The following is a 21,247-nucleotide window of genomic DNA, read 5'->3' as shown; positions in this document are numbered from 1 at the left end:
CATTTTGTGACCCCGCTTGCTTGTTTTTCCCACTTTATTTAAAATACTGTAACTGCACCTCAGCCTTGTTTTTTCTGTTTGTTTTTGTTTTTCGTTTTGTTAATAACTGAATTCAGTTCAGTTGTATTTGTATTGCACTAATTTATAACAACGGCAATCACAAGACTCTGCATAAAGCGTAACCAACAAGTAACAGGTCTAAACACAGCACAGTTAATAAGTAGTATGTTTCGCATATACAGAACAGATGGTTGAAAAAACATCTTTCGGTGGGGAAAGATGGAAAAAAAAAAATCACACCTACAAATAAATGTACTTAATATGCCAGAAATAAACACAGTGTTCTATTTCAGTGATCAGCTGTCTTTCTGCATCTACAACAGACTGTTAAACATCTAAAATGCGCTTACCAGCCACTTTATTAGGTACAACTTTTCAACTGCTCTTTAACACAAATATCTAATTAGCCAATCACATGGCAGCAACTTAATGCATGTAGCCATGTAGACATGGCCAGAAGGTCTACTGAAGTTCAAAGCGAGCATGAGAATGGGGAAGAATGGTGATTTAAGTGAATGTGACATGGTTGTTGGTACCAGCCTGGCTGATCTATTTTCCCACACTACCAGCTCTATAGAGTTTACAGAGAATGGTCTGAAATGCCTTCATGATGTCATGCAACCACTCATTACTACTAAAGTATGCAGAAGAGCATCTCTGAATGCACAGCACATCAAACCTTAAAGCAGATGGGCTACAGCAGCAGAAGACCACACCAGGTGCCACTCCTGTCAGCTAAGAACAGGAACTTGAGGCTACAATTCACATAGGCTCACCAAATTGGACAATAGGAGATTGGAAAAAATGTTGTTTGGTCTGATGAGTTTTGAATTATGTTTTGATATTCAGATGGTAGGGTCAGAATTTGGTGTTAATAACATGAAAGCATGGATCCATCCTGCTTTGAATGAATGGTTCCGGTTGGTGATGGTGGTGTAATAGTGTGGGAGATATTTTCTTGGCACACTTGGAACCCTTAGTACCAAGTGAGCATCTTTTAAATCAGCCTGCCTGAGTATTGTTGACCATGTTTATCCACTATGATCACATTGTACCCATTTTCTGATGACTTATTCCAGCAGGATAACATGCCATGTCACAAAGGTCAAATCATCTCAAGCTGGTTTCTTGAACATGAGAGTGAGTTCACTGCAGTCAGACAGCCTCCACAGTCACCAGCTATCACATGCTATCATATCAATGCGGACCCAAAACAAAATGGGGTCCAACCAGGTACTAGCAAGATGTAACTGAGTGACTGGTGAGTATAAGCTTAAACTGAACTGTATGACATTAAGTGTTTCAGCATCTACTATAAGAAGCATATTTGCTAATTTCCAACCTACCATGTCGCTCACTGAATCATGTTTTTTCCATTTTGGTGGAGCCTTTTGGTGCATACATAACACTTTGTATGTCAAGTAATTTAGAAGTTTTAGTGTAAGGGAGTTAATCCAAAGCCAGTCTGGTCTCATGCAAGGACACACCCAAGCATCTAACACCATTTACCCAAGTAACTTTGGATTTACCATCTAAGATGGTTGAAGTCACTCATTCCTCTGAAGATACTATATACTGAAAAATACTGTCAGCTGCAAGTACTACCCCTCAGCCTCCTGGCAGTAGAATCTTTAGGTGGTATGAAACCCCTGGAAGTACACATTCTAGAACACATTATTACCAGGTCTCAGTAGCTCTTAATTGGATGCACATGAGCCTCAATGACTTTACTCAACATAGCCATTTGCTTTTGAATTGATAAGAACCAGGAATAAATGCTAAAATTATAATAAATATAAAGCACAGAGAATACTGTCACTTTCTGTGATTGGCATTATTATGGTAAGAACTAAGTTGTCCGAGATTTTTAGTAGATGCATCTATGGTGTCAATTTGAAAATCCTAAGCAACATCGCTCTCCAGTTATCATGTTCACAAGATTTTCAGAATATTTGACCTCTGCCTTGGGGTCATGGTCGCTGAGATGCAAACTCATCCAAGATTTTCAGTAGATCCATCTACGGTGTGAATTTGATCCTAGCTCACACGGTTCTTGAGTTATTAAGTTCACAGGGTTGAAAACTGGCTTCCCACCTGCCCAGTGGGGTGACAGCAATACCCCATCAGCCTTTTAAGGCTAAGGGATAAAAAAAACCAAAAACATTTAAGTCCTCTGCAGTTTATGGTGCAGGTCTCTCCAAAGATAAAAATCTACACAAAAGACATACAAGTAATATGAAATTCCAGTGTCTGAAGTTTAATCAGGACAATAAACCCCAATAACAGTAGTAGTGCAACTTGCAGTAGTAGCTTTTACATAAAAAAGGGATAAATAAAACAAAGACACTGCAGCAGAAGTCTGACAATTGAGCATAAAATCACCATTAAGCCTGGATCTGTCTTATTATCTTGGCTGTGGAAAGTGAAACCCATAACCTGCACATAAGTAAACAGAGGTGAGTGTTTTACTTTGCAAAAATATTCACATAACCCTGTATGTTTTAAGCCATAGTTTAACAGGTAAAGATGTAAATACATCTCCAGTTGAAGGCATTTTTTCTTTAAACCTGACCTTGACTTGTTTAAGCAGCAGGAAGAATGTAACAGCAGATTTCTTGGAGTGTTTCATATGCTTAATGAATGAAGAGTCAGAGCTGGAAGTGTTTAGGATCAACACCCCGAGGTCTAAAACAAATTTACAGCTGTTCAAGATGCTCGTGGAAGAATCTGAAACGTCTCTGGGATGCAACACGGCAGACTGCTAAATACATCTCTACTGGTTAAAAGACAAATAAATTACACTAACCCAACACTCACTCACTCAAAACACATTCTTCAATCTGATAAATAAATTTAAAGAATAAAAATTAAAAACATGTTCAACAGATGAAATATAATACAAGTCAAGAACAATATCAGGCAGCTGATCAGTGAGCCAATTAAACACGATGCAGACACCACTCAACTCTGAGCCTTTTTTTAACGTGTCTGATAAAGTGAACCAAGAACACTTTGAGTACTTGAAAACTTTTCTACCCATTCTGAAGTCACCTTTGCCCAGTAAAGCAGTGCTCCAGCCAGTGCTCGCTAATGCCTGTTAGCTTATAACTCCCACTCACACGGAGGTGAAGACAGCAGCCATGTTGACCAGTGAGGGAGACAAAGCTCAAAAGATTTGTGTCCACCTTGCAGCTGCACCGTCAACAGAATCAAATCTTTCAAAGGTAATCAAGCGTCCATTTCTGCCGCCTTCAGGTGACAGCTGGGAGAGGATCTTCCACAGAGCCTTACAGGAAGACAAACTCTTCACTGCTTCTTCTGTTGTTACTCCTGCCTAGCCTTCCTGGAGGCAGGATGTGAGCTGAAGGTCCACTGTGATTGCTGCTGTGACCCTCAAGTCCATAGTCCTGACTGTGGCCCTCTACGAAGGTGAAGATGGGATACTTCTCCTTTGATGATGACAGAGCCTGGGGAGGACAACAAAGCACAGCTACAACAGCCCATTTCACAAAAAGTACAGAATGTGTCATGTGTCATACATAAACCCAGCCCCTGATCAGTTTGTGACATTTTTCTTCATCAAGCCATCATAATGAGGTTTTCTGATTTGTCTTATGGGAAGATACAATGCTAAATGCCCAATTTTTGGCATCTCACAATGGTAAATAATTTTTCTAAAAATTCCTGAATGAATCACCTAAGTAAAACAATCACTTCGAGGTTGGGCCAAGCCATAGTAATGGTGAAAACTTTAATAATGTCAATGCAAATCTGTCTGTAATTTTTTGAGAATTCCTGCTAACAGACAGACAACCCAAACCAATCAACCAATAACCTCCTTGGCACAGATATTATATGATAGCAATATGAAGTTCTACATACAGTATTCACTTTGATCATGAGGCACCTTTTTACGCTTTTGCACTTATATTCAACTGACTGTTACCAGTGAAAGAAAAATGGATGAAAAGCAGCCAGTGCTCACGTCTGGACCTCAATTCAGAAAAACTAAACTTAATTTAAAAAAAAAAAAAAAAAAAAAGTAAAAACACTAACACACTTTTGCTTGAAAAATTCATGCAACATTCAGCTGTCAAAATAATATCTGAATAATCAACTGGTTGTTTTAGTTTTGCAGTTTCCTAGAGCAGAAGGCAATGCCTTAAAATAGTTTTTAAGGCATTTTTCAAAGATATTTAATTGACAAAGAGAACAAACACAGAACAGAGTTTTCTTTATGGAATCAAAGCTAGAAGCTGCAATTTTCTGCTCATTTCTAGTATGTTATATAAATAAAATTAGAGCCACGTAAGTGGGAGGAGGTTGTAAAAACTCACCACGCTAACAGCAGAACACAGAGACTCAAAGTCCTTCTTGTTCTTGGCGTAGAAACCGATGGTGCAGCTGGGATCCATGCGGTTGAAGGGCATCTTTTTAGGAGAACTACAGTGGAATGACTGCAGAGTGTTAAAAGGAGACACGGATCATAAAAAGGTTAACAGAGCCAAGTAAGCTGACATGTTATCTTTAATTATTTGTGCATGAGTGTGAAAGTCATATGATCCAAGGGGGGAAAAAAAAGGATAAAGTCAGACAGACAGAAAAGAAAGATAATAAAGAAGGCAACAAACCTCCAGTGAGAAGTTAACTTGGCTGATATCGACCACTGGCTGGCAGTAGTGAGGATCCAGATACAGCAGCTGCTCATCTGCCAAGCAGAGAGGAATTAAAGTATAAAATAATAAATCAAACAGTCAAAGGATGAATGGCTCTCATATACTGTTCCCTAATTCAGACAGCTTGTTCCTGCTGACTTTTGTAGTAACTACCATGGGAGCCCAAAGCTGTGAGCTATAAGCTGTACTTCCTTTTTAAAATTCATTAAATGCAGGCTCAAGGGAAAAATCCAACTCCCACATATACATATTATGTATAATACTGGAATAGGAATTTCTACAAAAAGACCAATTTCCCTCTTTAAGAGTGTTTAACAGTGTGTTCATGCAGGTTTGGATGTTTTTTTATTTAATTATTGACAGCTTTGTAATGGTTTCAATAATCATTGTTTCATACAGGACCTTTCTATTTTTAGTGAGATGTTTATTTTGGGATGCTTGCCTGAAAGGTTTTAAAACAATCTCAGGCAGCGGTTAAATTATCCAATCCTACTTCAAGTATTTACACGTCTCCTTTTACTTAGACAAAGCAAACAGGAGAGATTTAAGGACAGCAGTCATAAAAACAACATATTTAGCTCATAGAGCACAATGTTAAGATACAGACATATTAGGATCCAGCTCATTAACCACAACATAAAGTGGTGACTGACACCACAGTTTTTAAAAGCATGGATTTTACATATGCTACTCAATATCCTAAACCTAATAGCAAAGTGTAATGAAAAACAGAACAAGTAGAGCATGATGAGAAGCAAAAGTGGCAGCTCCCCCAAGCCAAAGCAGACATGTCATCATTTATACCTGCGAAGGTGTAGCTAATGAACAGCTAAGACCATTCAACACCCAAAGACTCTTGCACTGCAAGACCAGTTGGGGTTGTAGAGGCGCTTAACAGCTAAGCAAAAAAAAAAAAAAAAATAGTCTACTCTTCATTAGCTGCCCTTACTTCTGATGGATTTTTGCACTATGCTTTTGGCAATCCTCACCTTGGAAGCCAATGAAATAGAGGGAATGCTTCGGTTTGCCTCCGATTATTCCAATACAGCAATCCAGTTTCAGGATGTTCTGAGAATGAACACAAATGTACACATCCTTTAGGAAACATCTCTTAAGGAAACACAGAAAGGTCAGAGGGGCTGGATGGTCTACTGACTTTGACACATTCAATGTAGGACGGGTTGAGGGCCTCCCCTCCCAGCCGGACAGGCACCAGTATGATGACAGACTTCCACTCTTGACTGGATGGATCAGAAGGAGTCTGACTCAGTGACCGATCACACAAACGCACCACATCTTCTTTGTACACTACAAAGTACAGACACAATGAGAGTTAAGCAGGTGACATATACACAGCAGACAATTTAATTACGTACACCTAGCTAGGGCTGGGTTGGGCCTCCGTTTACAGCAGTTTCTGAAATACTCAGACCAGTCCCTCTGGCACCAACAATCATGCCACATTCAAAGTCACTTAAATCACCTTTTGTCCCCATTCTGGTGCTCAGTTTCAACTTCAGGATGTTATGTTGACCATGTTTATATGCCTAAATGCATTGAGTTGCTGCCATATGATTGGCTTATTAGATTTTTGTGTTAAAGAGCTGTTGAACAGATGTACCTAAACAAAGTGGCTGGCAAATGTATTTACAGTGTACATACTGGAGCAATTTGCTTTGCTCCTGAATATTAAGCTAGGCAAATATCTATTAAATCTCACCTGTACAATCCTGAGCCACATATATAGCCAGGTTTGTGACCACAGTTGTTTTGTCCACTGCTTTCCTGAGGGGGAGGAACACAATTTCATAACTCTGTGAATGCTTAACTGCTGTATAAATGATTTCAGAAGATAGCAAAGCCTTTCTTATAAAATACGCCCTTACCGTAGTATGTGTGCCACTACAGAGGGGCCGTACCAGTCACCAGCCTTCTTCCCTGAACCTTTGCCAATTTCCACCAACTGGTGAACACCAAAAGGTGCTGGGGGCTGATCCCCAAACCAGGTAACAAGCCTATGGTGGGTGTGCTCTTGCCTGTCCTTTGTAGACTCGTAGACCCTTTTCTTCTGGCTGCATCTGGGTGCCTGACTGCTTGGCAGGGATTTCTCAGGAGTGCTGGATCCTCGTGGAGAGCCAAAGGAGGGAATTGGAACCCCTCCAGCTCGGGCTGGGGAACGTGGTCGGAATACCTCAAAGTCCACATCAGTAAGCTGCTGAGCATCTGGCCAAACCCAGTCTAGAAAACACAAAACAAGCTGGCACTTAGTAATGAAGTACAGCCAGGCTTTTTTTTTTTTTTTCCCCCCTTTCAGTGTTTATATTTAAACAATCAGAGAATGTCTTAATGTCATACAAATTGGCATACACACAGAGAAAACAAGTTTTAATACAGAAAGCACCAGTGACAACAGTCAGAAGAAAAGGCAAAAAATTAAATAAAACTGGACAAATAAGGCACAGAAAATATGCAAATAAAACAAAAGAATAGAGTTCATAAGTAAAGGAAAAAATAAAAAACAAAAACAAAAACCCCAAACAAACAGACGAACAAAAAAGAAAACAGTGTCATGACCTAATTTTCATGACATTTTACTATTGGGTGAAAACATCTTACAGGGTTCTGGCCAGAATTTTTTTTCAGCCCGGCACCAATATTGACCAAGATGAATGTGTAATCTACTGCGGGAGCTGTTTTTTTGCTAACATATTTTATAGCAGGTGCCAAATGCTGCTCAAATCATATGAATTTAACATGAAACTCTCAAACGCACATGGTGTGGCTGCCAGTGTAGGATGCAACATTAATCTCCCCACTCCAGAAACCTCTGTCACCATTAAACAATCTGATGTTACCAAACAAAGAATCCTCATCCACAGAGCACACCACATGGGTCTGAGTCCCCTGCACTCAGACACAAAAGCATAGCACTTGAGGTAAATAAACACATAACATAAATGCAACTTTAGCTAAGGCATATTCAAGGTAAGACAAATTTCATGAGTGTCAGCATCTTTCACACAATCATTCAGTCCTCGTGGTGTTGCAGCATCCTCTTCAGGCGGCGGAGGTTGAATCTCACCGACTTGCTTCCCGATTGTGACTATGGCTGAAACCAACTTATGGGTGTTTATCCTGTTACGTCAGTAGACCAAAAACCAGCCAGCAACCAGATGACACCAGAATCTAATTCTTGTACCAAACACTGGGCCAGCACCCTCTCCTGTGTTTCCATGGTTTTACTGTAGTACAGGTGCTGGTCATAAAATTAGAATATCACGAAAAAGCTGATTTATTTCAGTAATTCCATTCAAAAAATTTAACTTGTATATTCATTCATTACACACAGACTGATATATTTTAAATGTTTATTTATTTTCATTTTGATGTTTTCTGGCCAATTAAGAACAGGGAGACCATGGTCCTTAAAGCAGGTACTGGTAGCTTTGGCACTGTGTGCAGGTGCCAAGTCCTGTTGGAAAATGAAATCTGCATCTCCATAAAGTTGGTCAGCAGCAGGAAGCATGAAGTGCTCTAAAACTTCCTGGTAGACGGCTGCATCGACCTTGGACCTTAGGAAACACAGTGGACCAACACCAGCAGATGACATGGCACCCCAAACCATCACTGACTGTGGAAACTTTACACTGGACCTCAAGCAACATGGATTCTGTGCCTCTCCTCTCTTCCTCCAGACTCTGGGACCTTGATTTCCAAAGGAAATGCAAAATTTGCTTTCATCAGAGAACATAACTTTGGAGCACTCAGCAGCAGTCCAGTCCTTTTTGTCTTTTAGCCCAGGCGAGACGCTTCTGACGCTGTCTCTTGTTCAAGAGTGGCTTGACACAAGGAGTGCGACAGCTGGAACCCATGTCTGCATACGCCTGTGCGTGGTGGTTCTTGAAGCACTGACTCCAGCTGCAGTCCACTCTTTGTGAATTTCCCCCACATTTTTGAATGGGTTTTGTTTCACAATCCTCTCCAGGGTGCAGTTATCCCTATTGCTTGTATTGCTTCACCTCTCTGTTAATGTGCTTGGACACAGAGCTCTGTGAACAGCCAGCCTCTTTAGCAATGACCTTTTGTGTCGCCCTCCTTGATGTCAAAGGTCGTCTTTTGGACAACTGTCAAGTCAGCAGTCTTCCCCATGATTGTGTAGCCTACAGAACTAGACTGAGAGACCATTTAAAGGTTTTTGAGTTAATTAGCTGATTAGAGTGTGGTACCAGGTGTCTTCAATATTGAACCTTTTGACAATATTCTATTTTTTCTGAGATATTGAATTTGGGGTTTTCATTAGTTGTCAGTTATAATCATCAAATTTAAAAGAAACAAACATTTGAAATATATCAGTCTATGTAATGAATGAATATAAGTTTCACTTTTTGAATGGAATTTCTGAAATAAATCAACTTTTTCATGATATTCTAATTTTATGACCAGCACCTGTATGGTAGTAGCAGATAAGCAATATCAATAATAGTGAGGGAGCTTTCAATGAGTGTCTTTTCTCAAAAATAGGGGTCACTGCTTATATAGAGTTTAATCTGTCCCTCAATTAGATTTTTTTTTTTTTTTTAATGCTAAGAAAACAATTATTTTGGCTTCTACAGGTTTGTAATTTTAATCCAGTCTGAGTCTTGTTGAAGTTGTATTTTGAAACTAGTCAATGTAAAACCTGGAAGGATGGCAAAGATCCTTTGTTTCTTTTAACTGATACGGGGTCAAGGATGTAACATGCTTGCTTACATGGGTCTCTGTGACTACATTTGATCTTTGAGTGCTGCTGGTAACTCTTAAATGAGCATCCGATTACGTGGGCTTTCAGTATTCGCTCACACACTGTGTATTATTGACACTGAGCATCTGGTCTTGGCCTCAGTGCCACCCAGATGCCACTTGGGTGGGTGGGGGAGATCACAGGTCTATGCTATAACATACAGTCAGTGGATTTTAAACCCACAGTTTGTTTTCCAATTGAAGCAGCTGTTATTTAAAAGAAAAAAGCTGCCATGGTAACAACAATGTTTAGAATACCTGTCACAGTGCTCTGGAATGTTACCACAATTCAAACCTAAACAGTGATATCATCTAGAATTCACACATTATTAAGATCAAAGGATTCCATCATTAAAAAGGCCTTTTTTGATGTTGGGTTCCTTTGATCTTAAATCCTTTAAGTAGGCCAGAATCTTGAAAACACATACAGAAAATCTCTCCTGGTTTACACAGTGCAGTCTTGTAAAGCATAACCAAAGAATTCGATTGCAGATTTAGTGTAATATCATCTGGTTTTGCTTGATACACAAAGATGCCACTCAAGGTTTTTAGAAAAGCTGCACAGTTCATCAGATCACGCCTGGGACAATCTCAGTCACCAGATCCTACAAAAGGTTTGGAGTCCCAGACTGAAATTCAGCAGAAAACAGCTGAACAACCCACCTCTGGGACTAGGAGAAATGCCTCTGAGTTATCGTCGATAAAATCTGATCGAACTCAAGCCAAGTCACTGAGTTTCACTCAGTTGTTCAGTTGTTGTTTTAGAGGCTCAGAACAACTGGATGAAACTGAAGACATAGAAGACCAACCCACCTCTGTGACTGAGGGAAATGTTTCTGAGTTGTTGGTGCTAGAATCTGATCCACCTCAAGGTGAGTTAGATGATGATCTTCCTGAGCCCAGAGGCTTGGAAGAACTGGGAGAAACTCAGAACATGGCAGACCAACCCACCTCTGTGACTGAGGGAAATGTCTCTGAGTTATTGGCACCAGAATCTGATCCACCTCAAGGTGAGTTAGCTGATGATCATCCTGAGCCCAGCGCCTTGGAAGAACTGGGAGAAACTCAGAACATGGCAGACCAACCCACCTCTGCGACTGAGGAAAATGTCTCTGAGTTACTGGCACTAGAATCTGATCCACCTCAAGGTGAATTAGATGATGATCATCCTGAGCCCAGAGCCTTGGAAGAACTGGGAGAAACTCAGAACATGGCAGGCCAACCCACCTCTGCGACTGAGGGAGATGTCTCTGAGTTACTGGCACTAGAATCTGATCCACCTCAAGGTGAATTAGATGATGATCATCCTGAGCCCAGCGCCTTGGAAGAACTGGGAGAAATTCAGAACATGGCAGGCCAACCTACCTCTGCGACTGAGGGAAATGTCTCTGAGTTATCGGCACCAGAATCTGATCCACCTCAAGGTGAATTAGATGATGATCATCCTGAGCCCAGAGCCTTGGAAGAACTGGGAGAAACTCAGAACATGGCAGGCCAACCTACCTCTGCGGCTGAGAGAAATCCCTGTGAGACACAGGAGCTCACTGGGAGTACATCCTTGGCCTCTCAAAAAGTTGAAATTCAGAAAAGGAAAGAAGCCCAGAGGCTCGAAACTACTGAAAAAATAAAAAGAAAAAACAGAAAGAAGAAGGAAAGTAGAATGCCAGAAAAAACTAACCATGAGGTCTTCAGATCACAACGGGGAAATTCTCAGGCAGCATATCCTATGCAAGATCTGGAAAAGTCCCTGATTAAAATTCAGCAGAAGAGGGCAGACCAACCCACCTCTGCGCCTGAGGGAAATGTCTCTGAATTATCGGCACCAGAATCTGATCCACCTCAAGCTGAGTTAGATGATGCTCATCCTGAGCCCAGCGCCTTGGAAGAACTGGGAGAAACTCAGAACATGGCAGAAAAGCCTACCTCTGCGGCTGAGAGAAATTCCTGTGAGACACAGGAGCTCACTGGGAGTACATCCTTGGCCTCTCAAAAAGTTGAAATTCAGAAAAGGAAAGAAGCCCAGAGGCTCGAAACTACTGAAAAAACAAAAAGAAAAAACAGAAAGAAGAAGGAAAGTAGAATGCCAGAAAAAACTAACCATGAGGTCTTCGGATCACAACGGGGAAATTCTCAGGCAGCATATCCTATGCAAGATCTGGAAAAGTCCCTGATTAAAATTCAGCAGAAGAGGGCAGACCAACCCACCTCTGCGACTGAGGGAAATGCCTGCGAGACACAGGAGCTCTCTAGAAGTACACCTTCTCTGACAGATAAAATTCAGAAGAGGAAAGAAGAAAAAAGAAAGAAGAAGCAAAGAAGACTAGAGGAAGAAAATCCTGGCCTCAGGTTTGTTCCCAGACATTTTAGAGGAGATATTACAATCTACAGTTTTCTAACTGAAACAGAAGCTCCTTAAAAAGTTTATTCTGGAGCCAGAGCTGTTGTCCTGTCTGTTGTCTGAGGAACAATTTTTATCCTGAGGCCATGGATCAGCTGCAATTCTACAAAAATCTTCCATGGTCTGGCAAAGAAGTGCAGCTCTCATACAGAGATTGTTGGCTCCAGAAGACCTCAGAATAGCTGCTAAAGTTTGCATTTAAATTATTGGTAGTAGAAGACCTATTTCAATTGGTTTGTATTCAAAATTTTAAGATGTAGTTTTTATATAACAAAAACAGCAATTGCCCCAAGTACATTAATTCAACCAGTCACGACAGATGGCCGCCCCTCCCTGAGCTTGCTCATAGGGGATCATTAGATTGTTGGGCTCCTCTATAATACTGCTGGGACTCCGCAGTATTATAGAGCCTTGGGGAAATTGCTGTTTTAAACTGTATTTACATAAATAAAATTAAAAAAAAAAAAACATATGCAAGAGAGAACAGTTTTTTTTTGTCTCACTCCTCTTGGAGATTGGCCACATGTATTGAAATCTAAGGAAATGGGAAATTTCTTTATACGTACACATTTATGGTGCAGAAGAACAAATGAAAGTGCATAGGGAACATGTTTTTGAAGTCAAAAAGAGGACGGGGAAAAAAAAAAACCCTAGTTTTGCCATGGTAACCAGAAAAAACAGAGGATGGAGCATGGAGCGCTGCTGCTTCTGCTTCTTCAGGATGGATCTTCAGACTACTAAAACATCCTCAGACTTTTAAATATTCCCCCAAACATGTTTCACTGTTTTCTCATTCTCTCTCTCCTGTTGGTCTCCGTACCTACATTCATTGTGTTTCATCAAAGAACCAGCCACTGTGAAATGCTGGTTGAAGAATTTATAGAATTATGCTTATCTATGTTATAAAAACACAGGTTGGTCTGCAGAACTCCACTTTTGGAGCCCGCCTGTCATAAAACTTCCTAAAATACAACATGAGGTTGCAAAGTCATGTGACCCAAAGATGTTCCTGCATCCAACCACCAAGGTCTCAAGCATATACGAGTATTGGCTATAACAGGCCTTACCTTTACCCCAGTAACCTTAACGTATTCAGTGTTCATTAATTCAGTGTGTGTGTGTGTGTGTGTGTGTGTGTGTGTGTGTGTGTGTGTGTGTGTGTGTGTGAGAGACTCAGCCAGAATTTTTTTTACAGCCCAGCGCAGGGGTGTTGCTAATGCTAATTAGCAAGCTAATGCTAACCCTTTAAAGCTGCTCCAACTTGTTAATTGAGTGACAGGGCCTACATATGTAACCAGAAAGCAGTAATCACAGTTTTTGTGGACGTATAGTTACATTTCTCAAGGTGCATGTTAAGTTAGGTTCAGAGAGGATTTTTGGTTATGTACGTAGGACGACTCAGAATGCTAAACCAGGCCTTATTAGATCGAGAGTGATAATTTTTGCATATAATCCAGAAGAGTTACACTTATATATCATGCATTTAATGTGTCCAAGAGTGCTGTTTATTTTCACTAATGGGTTTGCAGAAATCGTAAAAAGCATACCCAATAAAAACATAATCCAGATGTTTTAAGGATCAGCTGCTAAAAGCATTTTCTGTGTTCAAATATCAGTCACTGTGTTGCAAACGATCGCTAGTGCTAATCCGGTCTTTAAGTCTGACGCCATTTCCGGGTCCAAATGCTCCTAAATAAACAGCAATGGCATAACCAATGACTGTTCACTATTAAGGATGATTGTAACATACCTTACCAACTGCAGCCATTTCCGCTTCTCTTTCTTTCTTGAAATTTTCATTTGATCTTCATTTTTCCTCTCATTTCTCCTCGTGTTTATGGCGGTGTTACTTCTATTCGCGTTTCCCCATCAGATACTGTTTCCCCAGCGTCTCCTCGTCGCTTCGCGCTACCCACGCGGCAAAAAAACGCACGTGCTTGCGCCGCAAGAGAACTACGGACATCGTGAAAGCTGAAACAACGTGTTTCGGCTAAGTTGTCCCACTTTTTTCCAACTGCGCTCTCATCAGATACAGGATGCGTTCCCTCAGATAGAGGGGGGACGCATCGTGATGGCCCAATAAGTGCCATCACGATAAGTTCCCCCTGTGTTAAGGGGAATAGTATCTAATGCACCCATTAGATACCGTTCCCCCTGTGTTAAACTGTCTTAAACACAGGGGGAACCGTTCCTGTGTTTGACCTTTCACGGTGTTCGTAGTTCTCTTGCGCAAGTAAGCACTGAACAAGCACGCGCGTTCTTTGCCGCATGGGCGGCAAGGAGACGCTAGGGAAACAGCATCTGATGGGGAAATGCGAATCGACCTAACATTTCGATTTCCCTCGAAATCCAGCGCACGCACGACGGTAGGGAGATCAAATGTGCACATTGTGAACTTTCCGTGCTCTGTGGTAGATTGCAAACTTCAGTGAAATTATACAGGTGCAAGCAGCAATAAAAGCAGAGATCTAGCCAGGGCGGAGTCCGCGGGGCGGGCTCCTGTTTGCTAAATGCAGTGACAGCAGAACTCCGAAAGTGAAGCGGTGAAATCCTCAGCCCGCTGCGAGGGCGGCTAGCTAGAGCACTGATCTTATGTTTAAAAGCAAAAATGCGTGTACCAGATGGAGAGGCATACCTCTGGGCATCAAATGGACCAGGAGCCCCTGTGCCAGCAGCATCTGCCCACTGCGCAGCATGCAGCCCCAACCACAATCTGTTGTCCAGGTGGAGCCCTCCAGCTGAGGGAACTCTCTCCTGTAGGTCAACCAGATCCTGGAGACAAAGGCAAGACGGAACCGCTCCACCTCATCTGAGAGAGTCAAGTAGAGAGACAGAGGAAAACACACACACACACACACACTTAGATCTCTTACACTTTGTTCAAGCAAGAAGCTGTTTTTAAGGCCAATTTTAAATGAAAAAGGTTAGTTACATAACTGATATCTGTATGTGATTTTTTGGAAATAAAAGCACAAAAGTTTTGCCTGTTTTTCCCCCTATTACTCTATTTCCTTAGGTAAAATAAACAAATGTTTAAAAAGGAAAAGGTTAACCAGTGTGGTTAACCACAGCACACATCACTACAGCATGTGGGGTCTGTTCTTCTTTAATTTTCTCTAGTGAGGAAAGAATTTTTAAGATGCATTTGTATATTAAGGAGTTACCTTCACTGTTGAGCAGATAGGAGTGACCCAGGACAGTGACAGGAGACATCTTGTTGAAGGAGGTTTTAGACTTGACAGTCCAACCTGCAGACAGAGGAGCAAAACAGATTCTCAAAAGAGGAATCCATGTATTCTTCCATGTATACATAAAACCCAAACTCAGTCTTCATTACTTAAAACTGACTACAAACCATATTTGACATTATTCCATGCTGACATAAGTTTGGCCTTGAATTTGTCCATCTCATCAGGCTCCCCAGCGGCCTCTCTGCTGGTGTCTGCAGTTTGTGGTAGCCTGAGTCCAAAGCTGCCCTGCCGCTCCATGGGCTGCTGCTGCTGCCTCCCTCTGTCCACCAGCTCATCTTGCATGACTCCCCCTATGTACTGTGCTGCACTTGGGGAAACTGAGTTCATGGCTCTGAGACTTCAGAGCTCACCTCTGGCACTCCTCATTGTAACACAGAACTGATGAGTGAAAGGGGGGGGGGGGGGGGGGGGGGGGGGGGGGGACAAGAGGTTAGGTAAATAATGATAATAACCACTGATAAATTTTCATTCTGTACTCAAGACACTTTTACATTCTTCCTCAAAGTCTTTAATATTTAATATTGGAAAAATTATTATAATCACTTACTGTGTGCAATCATTTAAATGCATATTTAACTTTAAAAAACAAAAAACAAAACAAACCTGCACTTCAGCAGGTTGTTACCGAGACTGACCGCGTTAAAGAGTGACTTTACAGATTAACTGACTTTCTTGGCCCGGTTTATTTATTTATTTATATAATTTCTTTTTTTTCTTTTTTTTTGGGGGGGGGGTCATACAAATGCTGATGTGTCTTCTTCTTCAAGTTGCTTACCTTTAAGGATAACTACAGCATACCTGCCTCCATCACACCCTATCCCTAGGATCCTCCTCTTTCACCAACCCTCTGCATGTCCTCCTTTGCTATATCTATGAATTTTGTGCATTGTCTTCCTTTTTTCCTCCTCCCTGGCAGCTCCATCTTTAATTTGATTTGTCCCGTATACCCACTATCCCTCCTCTGCACATGTCCTAACATCACAGCATTACCTCTCTTAATTGCTGATGTGTACATTAAACAAAACCATCAACATAAATTACTAATCCACCGTTCAACTTGGCAGTCAACAGAGTTATACAGTTTTTGACAGCAAGATCTGTGATATAAATTTAAATGTTTAACTTTCCTTATTATTTTAAAATTTTCAACAAATTACATCTGCTGTAGATACCTACAGAAGGCCGCATTTTTTTTTTAATCGCCTGATATGAAGGGTTCTCTCATGGTTTGAAAGCACACTTATTTTATAATGCTGCAATTTTCAGTACTTTCAAGACTGATTGTAGCCACAGAATTTTTATCTGGTAATATAGCCTGTATATCAGTCCATATTCAATGTCTTTCCATTGTGCCTTGTAGACTGAGTCGCACCAGTGTAATAATATTTTGATTTGCGCAGAGATGTAATAGTTTTTCAAGGATGGTAGCCCCAGGGGCACTCTGGGTCTTCCACCTTGTCAGATGAATCAGGAAATCGTTTTGTCTCATTCTGTAACATAGGTTTTATTGATTATAACTCCATTTGTTTTAATAACCTTAATTGCATTGTTCTGTCTTATATGTTAGCCTAATGGCTCCAGAAACAGTACAAAGATCCTCTAATATAAAGATTTCGGCTATTAATTTTAATTCTTGCTGATGGGTTGTCACAGATTGCTGTAATACTGTTTATTACTATCTCAATAAGACCAAAGTTATGTAAGGCCTTATAGACATATTGTCAGCTAACCAAGCTGAAAGCCTTTTCTGCGTCTAAGCTTAATATAACTGCTTTTTAATTTTGTCTTTGTCTATGCTCCATAATGCATAAGGAATGTGTTATGTTAGCCTGTGTCTGGCTCATATGTATCAATCCTGTCTGATCATTATGAATTAGATTGGAGACGGGGAGAACATGCAGAAGCAAGTGTTCTGGGCCAAGGTGGAATCAAACCCAGGACTCATTCAACTAATTGAATTGGCTTAAACTAGGCACCAGTAGATTCGGATCCTAGGTTATCTGAGTCATGCCATGAACACTGATGTGCTGAAGAATGTTTTCAGTTTTAATGCAACCTTCACAGATGAGCACCTGCTTCTGGTTTGTGTGCTCTGTCATTTTTTTCTCAAAAACCTGGTTTGCATATTTTCTATAATCAGAGGAACACCTGTCTTGGTGGTTGTGGGAAATTCTGTCGCATTTTCATGTTTTGTGCTAAAAAAAAAATTAAACCCAGTTTCAGTATAGCTTAACCTCAATTGATAAAGACGAGTGAGGTACAGTTTAATGCACCTTTAGCATACATATTAGAAATGATAGAAATCAAGTGGGTAAACGAAGAAGTCAAACTTTTAGTTGACGTGTGCATTTGTGTGAATTCAACTGAAGAGGCTCTTATTTCCCCTAGATGAAATTGTAATGCCTAAAAACTGAGCCCTACATTAAACAATCCTTGTAACATACCACCTCAAAAGCAGATATGTCCTCCTTTGAGCTGTTGGGGTTTTATTTTTTACCTTCCTGCTCTAATGTCTGGCCTTCCTCCACCTCAACTCCTGACAGCTCTAGGTCTGACTCTCCTTCCACAATTTTGAGTAAAAATTCTTTCTACCTCACCCTGCCCAGTGTTTCCTGAAATATGGAGTTAGGTTGAAAATATAAAAGGTGGTAAGTCCTGCGGTCCATTACAAAGGACACTAAATAAAATTTTTGTTTTGGAAGGGGAACAATTTCTGTACATTTCTAAAATCAAAGTTCAGATTCTGAAATTAAAGAAACAATTTTATTTTTAGCAACAGAATCATAATATCTGCAAAATAAATGATCACTTAACCTCACTTGTTGCTATGAAATGTGGAAGCTGTAACTTCCATCATTTTGAAAAGACCACAAATGTGTCATCAACAGAAAGCCCAGGATTTCCTTTTGACAGTACAATAGGACTCATACAGATTGCATAAACGGCGCTTGGTGTAGAGGACTCAAACTCATGTCCTCTACAGAGGACAAAAATGAATTGCTGATAGTATGAATTTTTGGCTTCTCCCTGTACGGAACGATTTTTGGACAAGATATTTCAGTCCCTGTTACTCCAAAATGTCCCTGCACCACCTTGCTGGGTGTTGTGCCAACAGATCAGAGGGTTACTGTTCTAAATTGGAAATCACCTGCCACACTACAATTTGAGGCCAAGACAAGGGAAGTTCAAAAATCCTAAGGACAAAGAAGAGTATCACTATGCCCACAACTCCCTACTATGCAACTGTGTCAGTTGCATAGTACTGTGTTTCATGTCATGTAATGTATTATACTTTATGAAAATTTATGTGGCAACTGTAAAATAAATGCAAACACAACAGAAAATAAATTACAATCACATTAACTACAAAATACTCCACAACATCATCATCACAATTTAAGAACAATAAAATATAAGTGACGCATGCTTCATATCACCTAGGTTTGTTTAACAGTTATACAAGAAAACATAAAATCTCTCTGGACATGAGGAGTATGCAAAGGCAGAACCATGGACCTCCGTCCTGATGGTAATGACTTGAGTTCAGCACAGAGAGGGTGTGATACATCGCTGATACAGCTCGCTCTTTCCCCAGCATTCACGTGTGTATTTGTATCAGCTGTCAGTGTAACTGACTGAACTGCTGCCAGGACACTGTTGCGAAAGAGGTGTTTAATCTGAGTCTTCATTTTCCTGCTTAAGTAGCTTAAGTAAAATAAAAACAAATGTTCATGCGTGCACCATATTCTTTTCTTTTTGGTCCTCTTACATTCTGCAGTTTGTTCATTCACTACACTCATACTTTCTGCTGAAAACAATATTCATGTGACTGAGAGGCCCATGGACCCGAGTAGTTCACAGGTTTCCTTGTTTCACTGCAGATGTTTAAAGCAAAAGATGAACCTTCATGTTTTTACATCTAAGTCCGAATCAAGTGCAAACGTTATAAAGAAATATTAATAAATCATAACACTGTCACAGTAAATTTCGAGTAATCATTCAGAGTTACTTATTTCATAGTGTGTGACACACACAAGGAAAGTACCAGTGACTTTTTTTCACCCTACCATGAAACTGATGAGTAGCACTTTCAACAGGGAACAGAGAGTATTACGGTGAGTACTCACTAATCCTGCTGATGGAAAAGTTTCTATGGTAGAAAAAAAAACACATCATGTGATAACCGGTATATCGGGCTTTTCAGCGTCCGTGAAAGTCATATGATGATGGTCGTTATCACCGCTCATCACCTGAATGTCACCCTGTTCAATAACCATAACCTAACATAGAAGCACGGACTGTCGTTACACGGCCAGTATAAGGTTATTTGAACTGGCTTTCTGATCTACAGCCTTATTGTCAATTTCTATTCACTCCTCTGGTCTTAAATATTCGCCAGTAACGTAATCCACACCACCTTTAAAACGCGGCTTTTTAATCTTCAATTAAAAAAAAAAAAAAAACAATAACCGCATAGCCCCGCAACTACATACCTGATATAAAAGTCGGTTAAGCTGGTGGGTACCCTGTAGTCGATTCACTCATTTCGGATATTTCCGACCCTCCTGGCATACAGCTGCAGTCTGACACTAGCTGGGCTAACTGGCTAACTTGAGCGGCTAGCCCCGGCGTTAGCCTGTTAGCGCTGAAGACGGACTGCCCGAAGAGCTTAAGGCTTTTCTAATGAAACACGGTTACTATCCGGGTGGTACTCTTCCTCCCACTTAACACAGGTTGTCATTTGTGTACACGGTTGCGAACATAAGCTACAACAGAATATTTTGCTCCCTGTGACAGCCCCTGACCGGATAACATTTGCTTCCTGTTATCCTTTTCCGGCGCAACGCGATTAGTTAAATTAAATCCTGGGAGAAAGCTGATTGGATAATATTACAACGATAGTGCAGTGCAGTGTGCCATTGGCTAATAATAATTCCTGCAGTTATGCAACGCGTGACCGGCCCTAAAACGATGGTTTAAAAAAACAAACAATGCATTTATGTACAAACGGTCACAAATTAAAGGAAAAAAACACAAATAAATAAAAAAAATCATGGACCACTAATATAACACAGGATAATAAAGACCTTTTTTGTTATAGCAGTTGAAATAATGACTAATATCTAAATTTATATAGTAGTAAGTAGTTACTGTATAAGTACTGTATAAGTACCTACTGTATTTAGGAACAAGTTTGAAATACTTTTGTGCTGCTCTTACTTCTACTTCAGTTCAGAAGCAAATATTTTACTTTTTTATAAAATATTTTTGTTTTTATAGTTTTAATTGTGCTGTATAGGTACAGTTGAAACAGGTGATATCTTTTTCTTTTGACTTTAGGGATCACCACAGCACCTCTTTTGTGCCTGCCTAGTAGCTCCATATTTAATATCCCTTGTCCAGTATATCCACTATCAATCCTCTGCATATGTCCAAAACATTTCAGTCTTTCCTCTCTAACTTTGTCTCCAAAATGCTCAGCCTGAGCTGTCCCTCTGATATGCTAACTTCTTGTCCATTTTGGTCACTCCCAATGTAAATCTGAGCATCTTCAGCTCTGTCTCCTGTCTTTTTGTCAGTGCCACCATCTCCAAACCATACACCATAGCAAGTTGTAAACCTATATATTAATAATATATTAACAGTAATGTCACATCTCTTCAAATAAATGTTGATCAATTTTCATGTAAAAATAAATGTTCCCTGAACATTTCATTTATTAGGTATTAGACTCTTGGCTATAACAATGATTATTTGAGCAGATTATCTAATAATGACAACAGTCATTCATTACAGCCCTATACAGAATAGTTCAAGAACTTCACAATGCTGATTATACATGAATGCATAATAATCTAAAAAAAATATTATAGTTTAACATTCATGGGAAACCATTTTTAATTTCTTGTACTTTCCCTTTAAATATTTCAAATACCATTCACCCATTCATCTTCTTCCACCTATCAAATTCACAGTTGTGAGAGAGAAGACTGGAGCCTATTCTAGCTGTCCAAGGTCAAAAGGCAGATTACACCCTGGACAGGTTGCCAGTCTATCACACAGAGACAATCACTCACTTCACA

General features: G+C 40.2%; 1 protein-coding gene across 1 annotated transcript; it reads right to left on the bottom strand.

Annotated features, from left to right (window-relative positions):
- Positions 1-2,296: 2,296 nt before the first annotated feature.
- atg4da (autophagy related 4D, cysteine peptidase a) lies at positions 2,297-19,999 on the bottom strand. Its single transcript, XM_030740371.1, has 11 exons — positions 19,658-19,999; positions 15,269-15,542; positions 15,078-15,161; positions 14,549-14,722; positions 6,623-6,974; positions 6,457-6,521; positions 5,893-6,044; positions 5,726-5,804; positions 4,692-4,768; positions 4,398-4,517; positions 2,297-3,527 (listed from the first exon to the last, which is right to left on the bottom strand). The coding sequence occupies exons 2-11, from the start codon at positions 15,489-15,491 to the stop codon at positions 3,348-3,350; spliced, it is 1,506 nt and encodes a 501-aa protein (XP_030596231.1). The 5' UTR covers positions 15,492-15,542; positions 19,658-19,999; the 3' UTR covers positions 2,297-3,347.
- Positions 20,000-21,247: the final 1,248 nt, after the last annotated feature.

Source organism: Archocentrus centrarchus, chromosome 1 (genome assembly GCF_007364275.1).
Source record: "Archocentrus centrarchus isolate MPI-CPG fArcCen1 chromosome 1, fArcCen1, whole genome shotgun sequence".
Taxonomy (NCBI): domain Eukaryota; kingdom Metazoa; phylum Chordata; class Actinopteri; order Cichliformes; family Cichlidae; genus Archocentrus; species Archocentrus centrarchus.
Note: the sequence above shows the minus strand (reverse complement) of the source record. Positions and strands in the feature narration are given on the sequence as shown.

Excerpts from the sequence above, each read along its gene's own strand:
- atg4da (XM_030740371.1), bottom strand. The coding sequence starts at position 15,491 with ATGAACTCAGTTTCCCCAAGTGCAGCACAGTACATAGGGGGAGTCATG. Across the intron at positions 15,162-15,268 it reads ATGGAATAATGTCAAATATG|GTTGGACTGTCAAGTCTAAA; the intron begins GTTTGTAGTCAG and ends CTCTGTCTGCAG. Across the intron at positions 6,522-6,622 it reads GTAGTGGCACACATACTACG|GAAAGCAGTGGACAAAACAA; the intron begins GTAAGGGCGTAT and ends CCTCCCCCTCAG.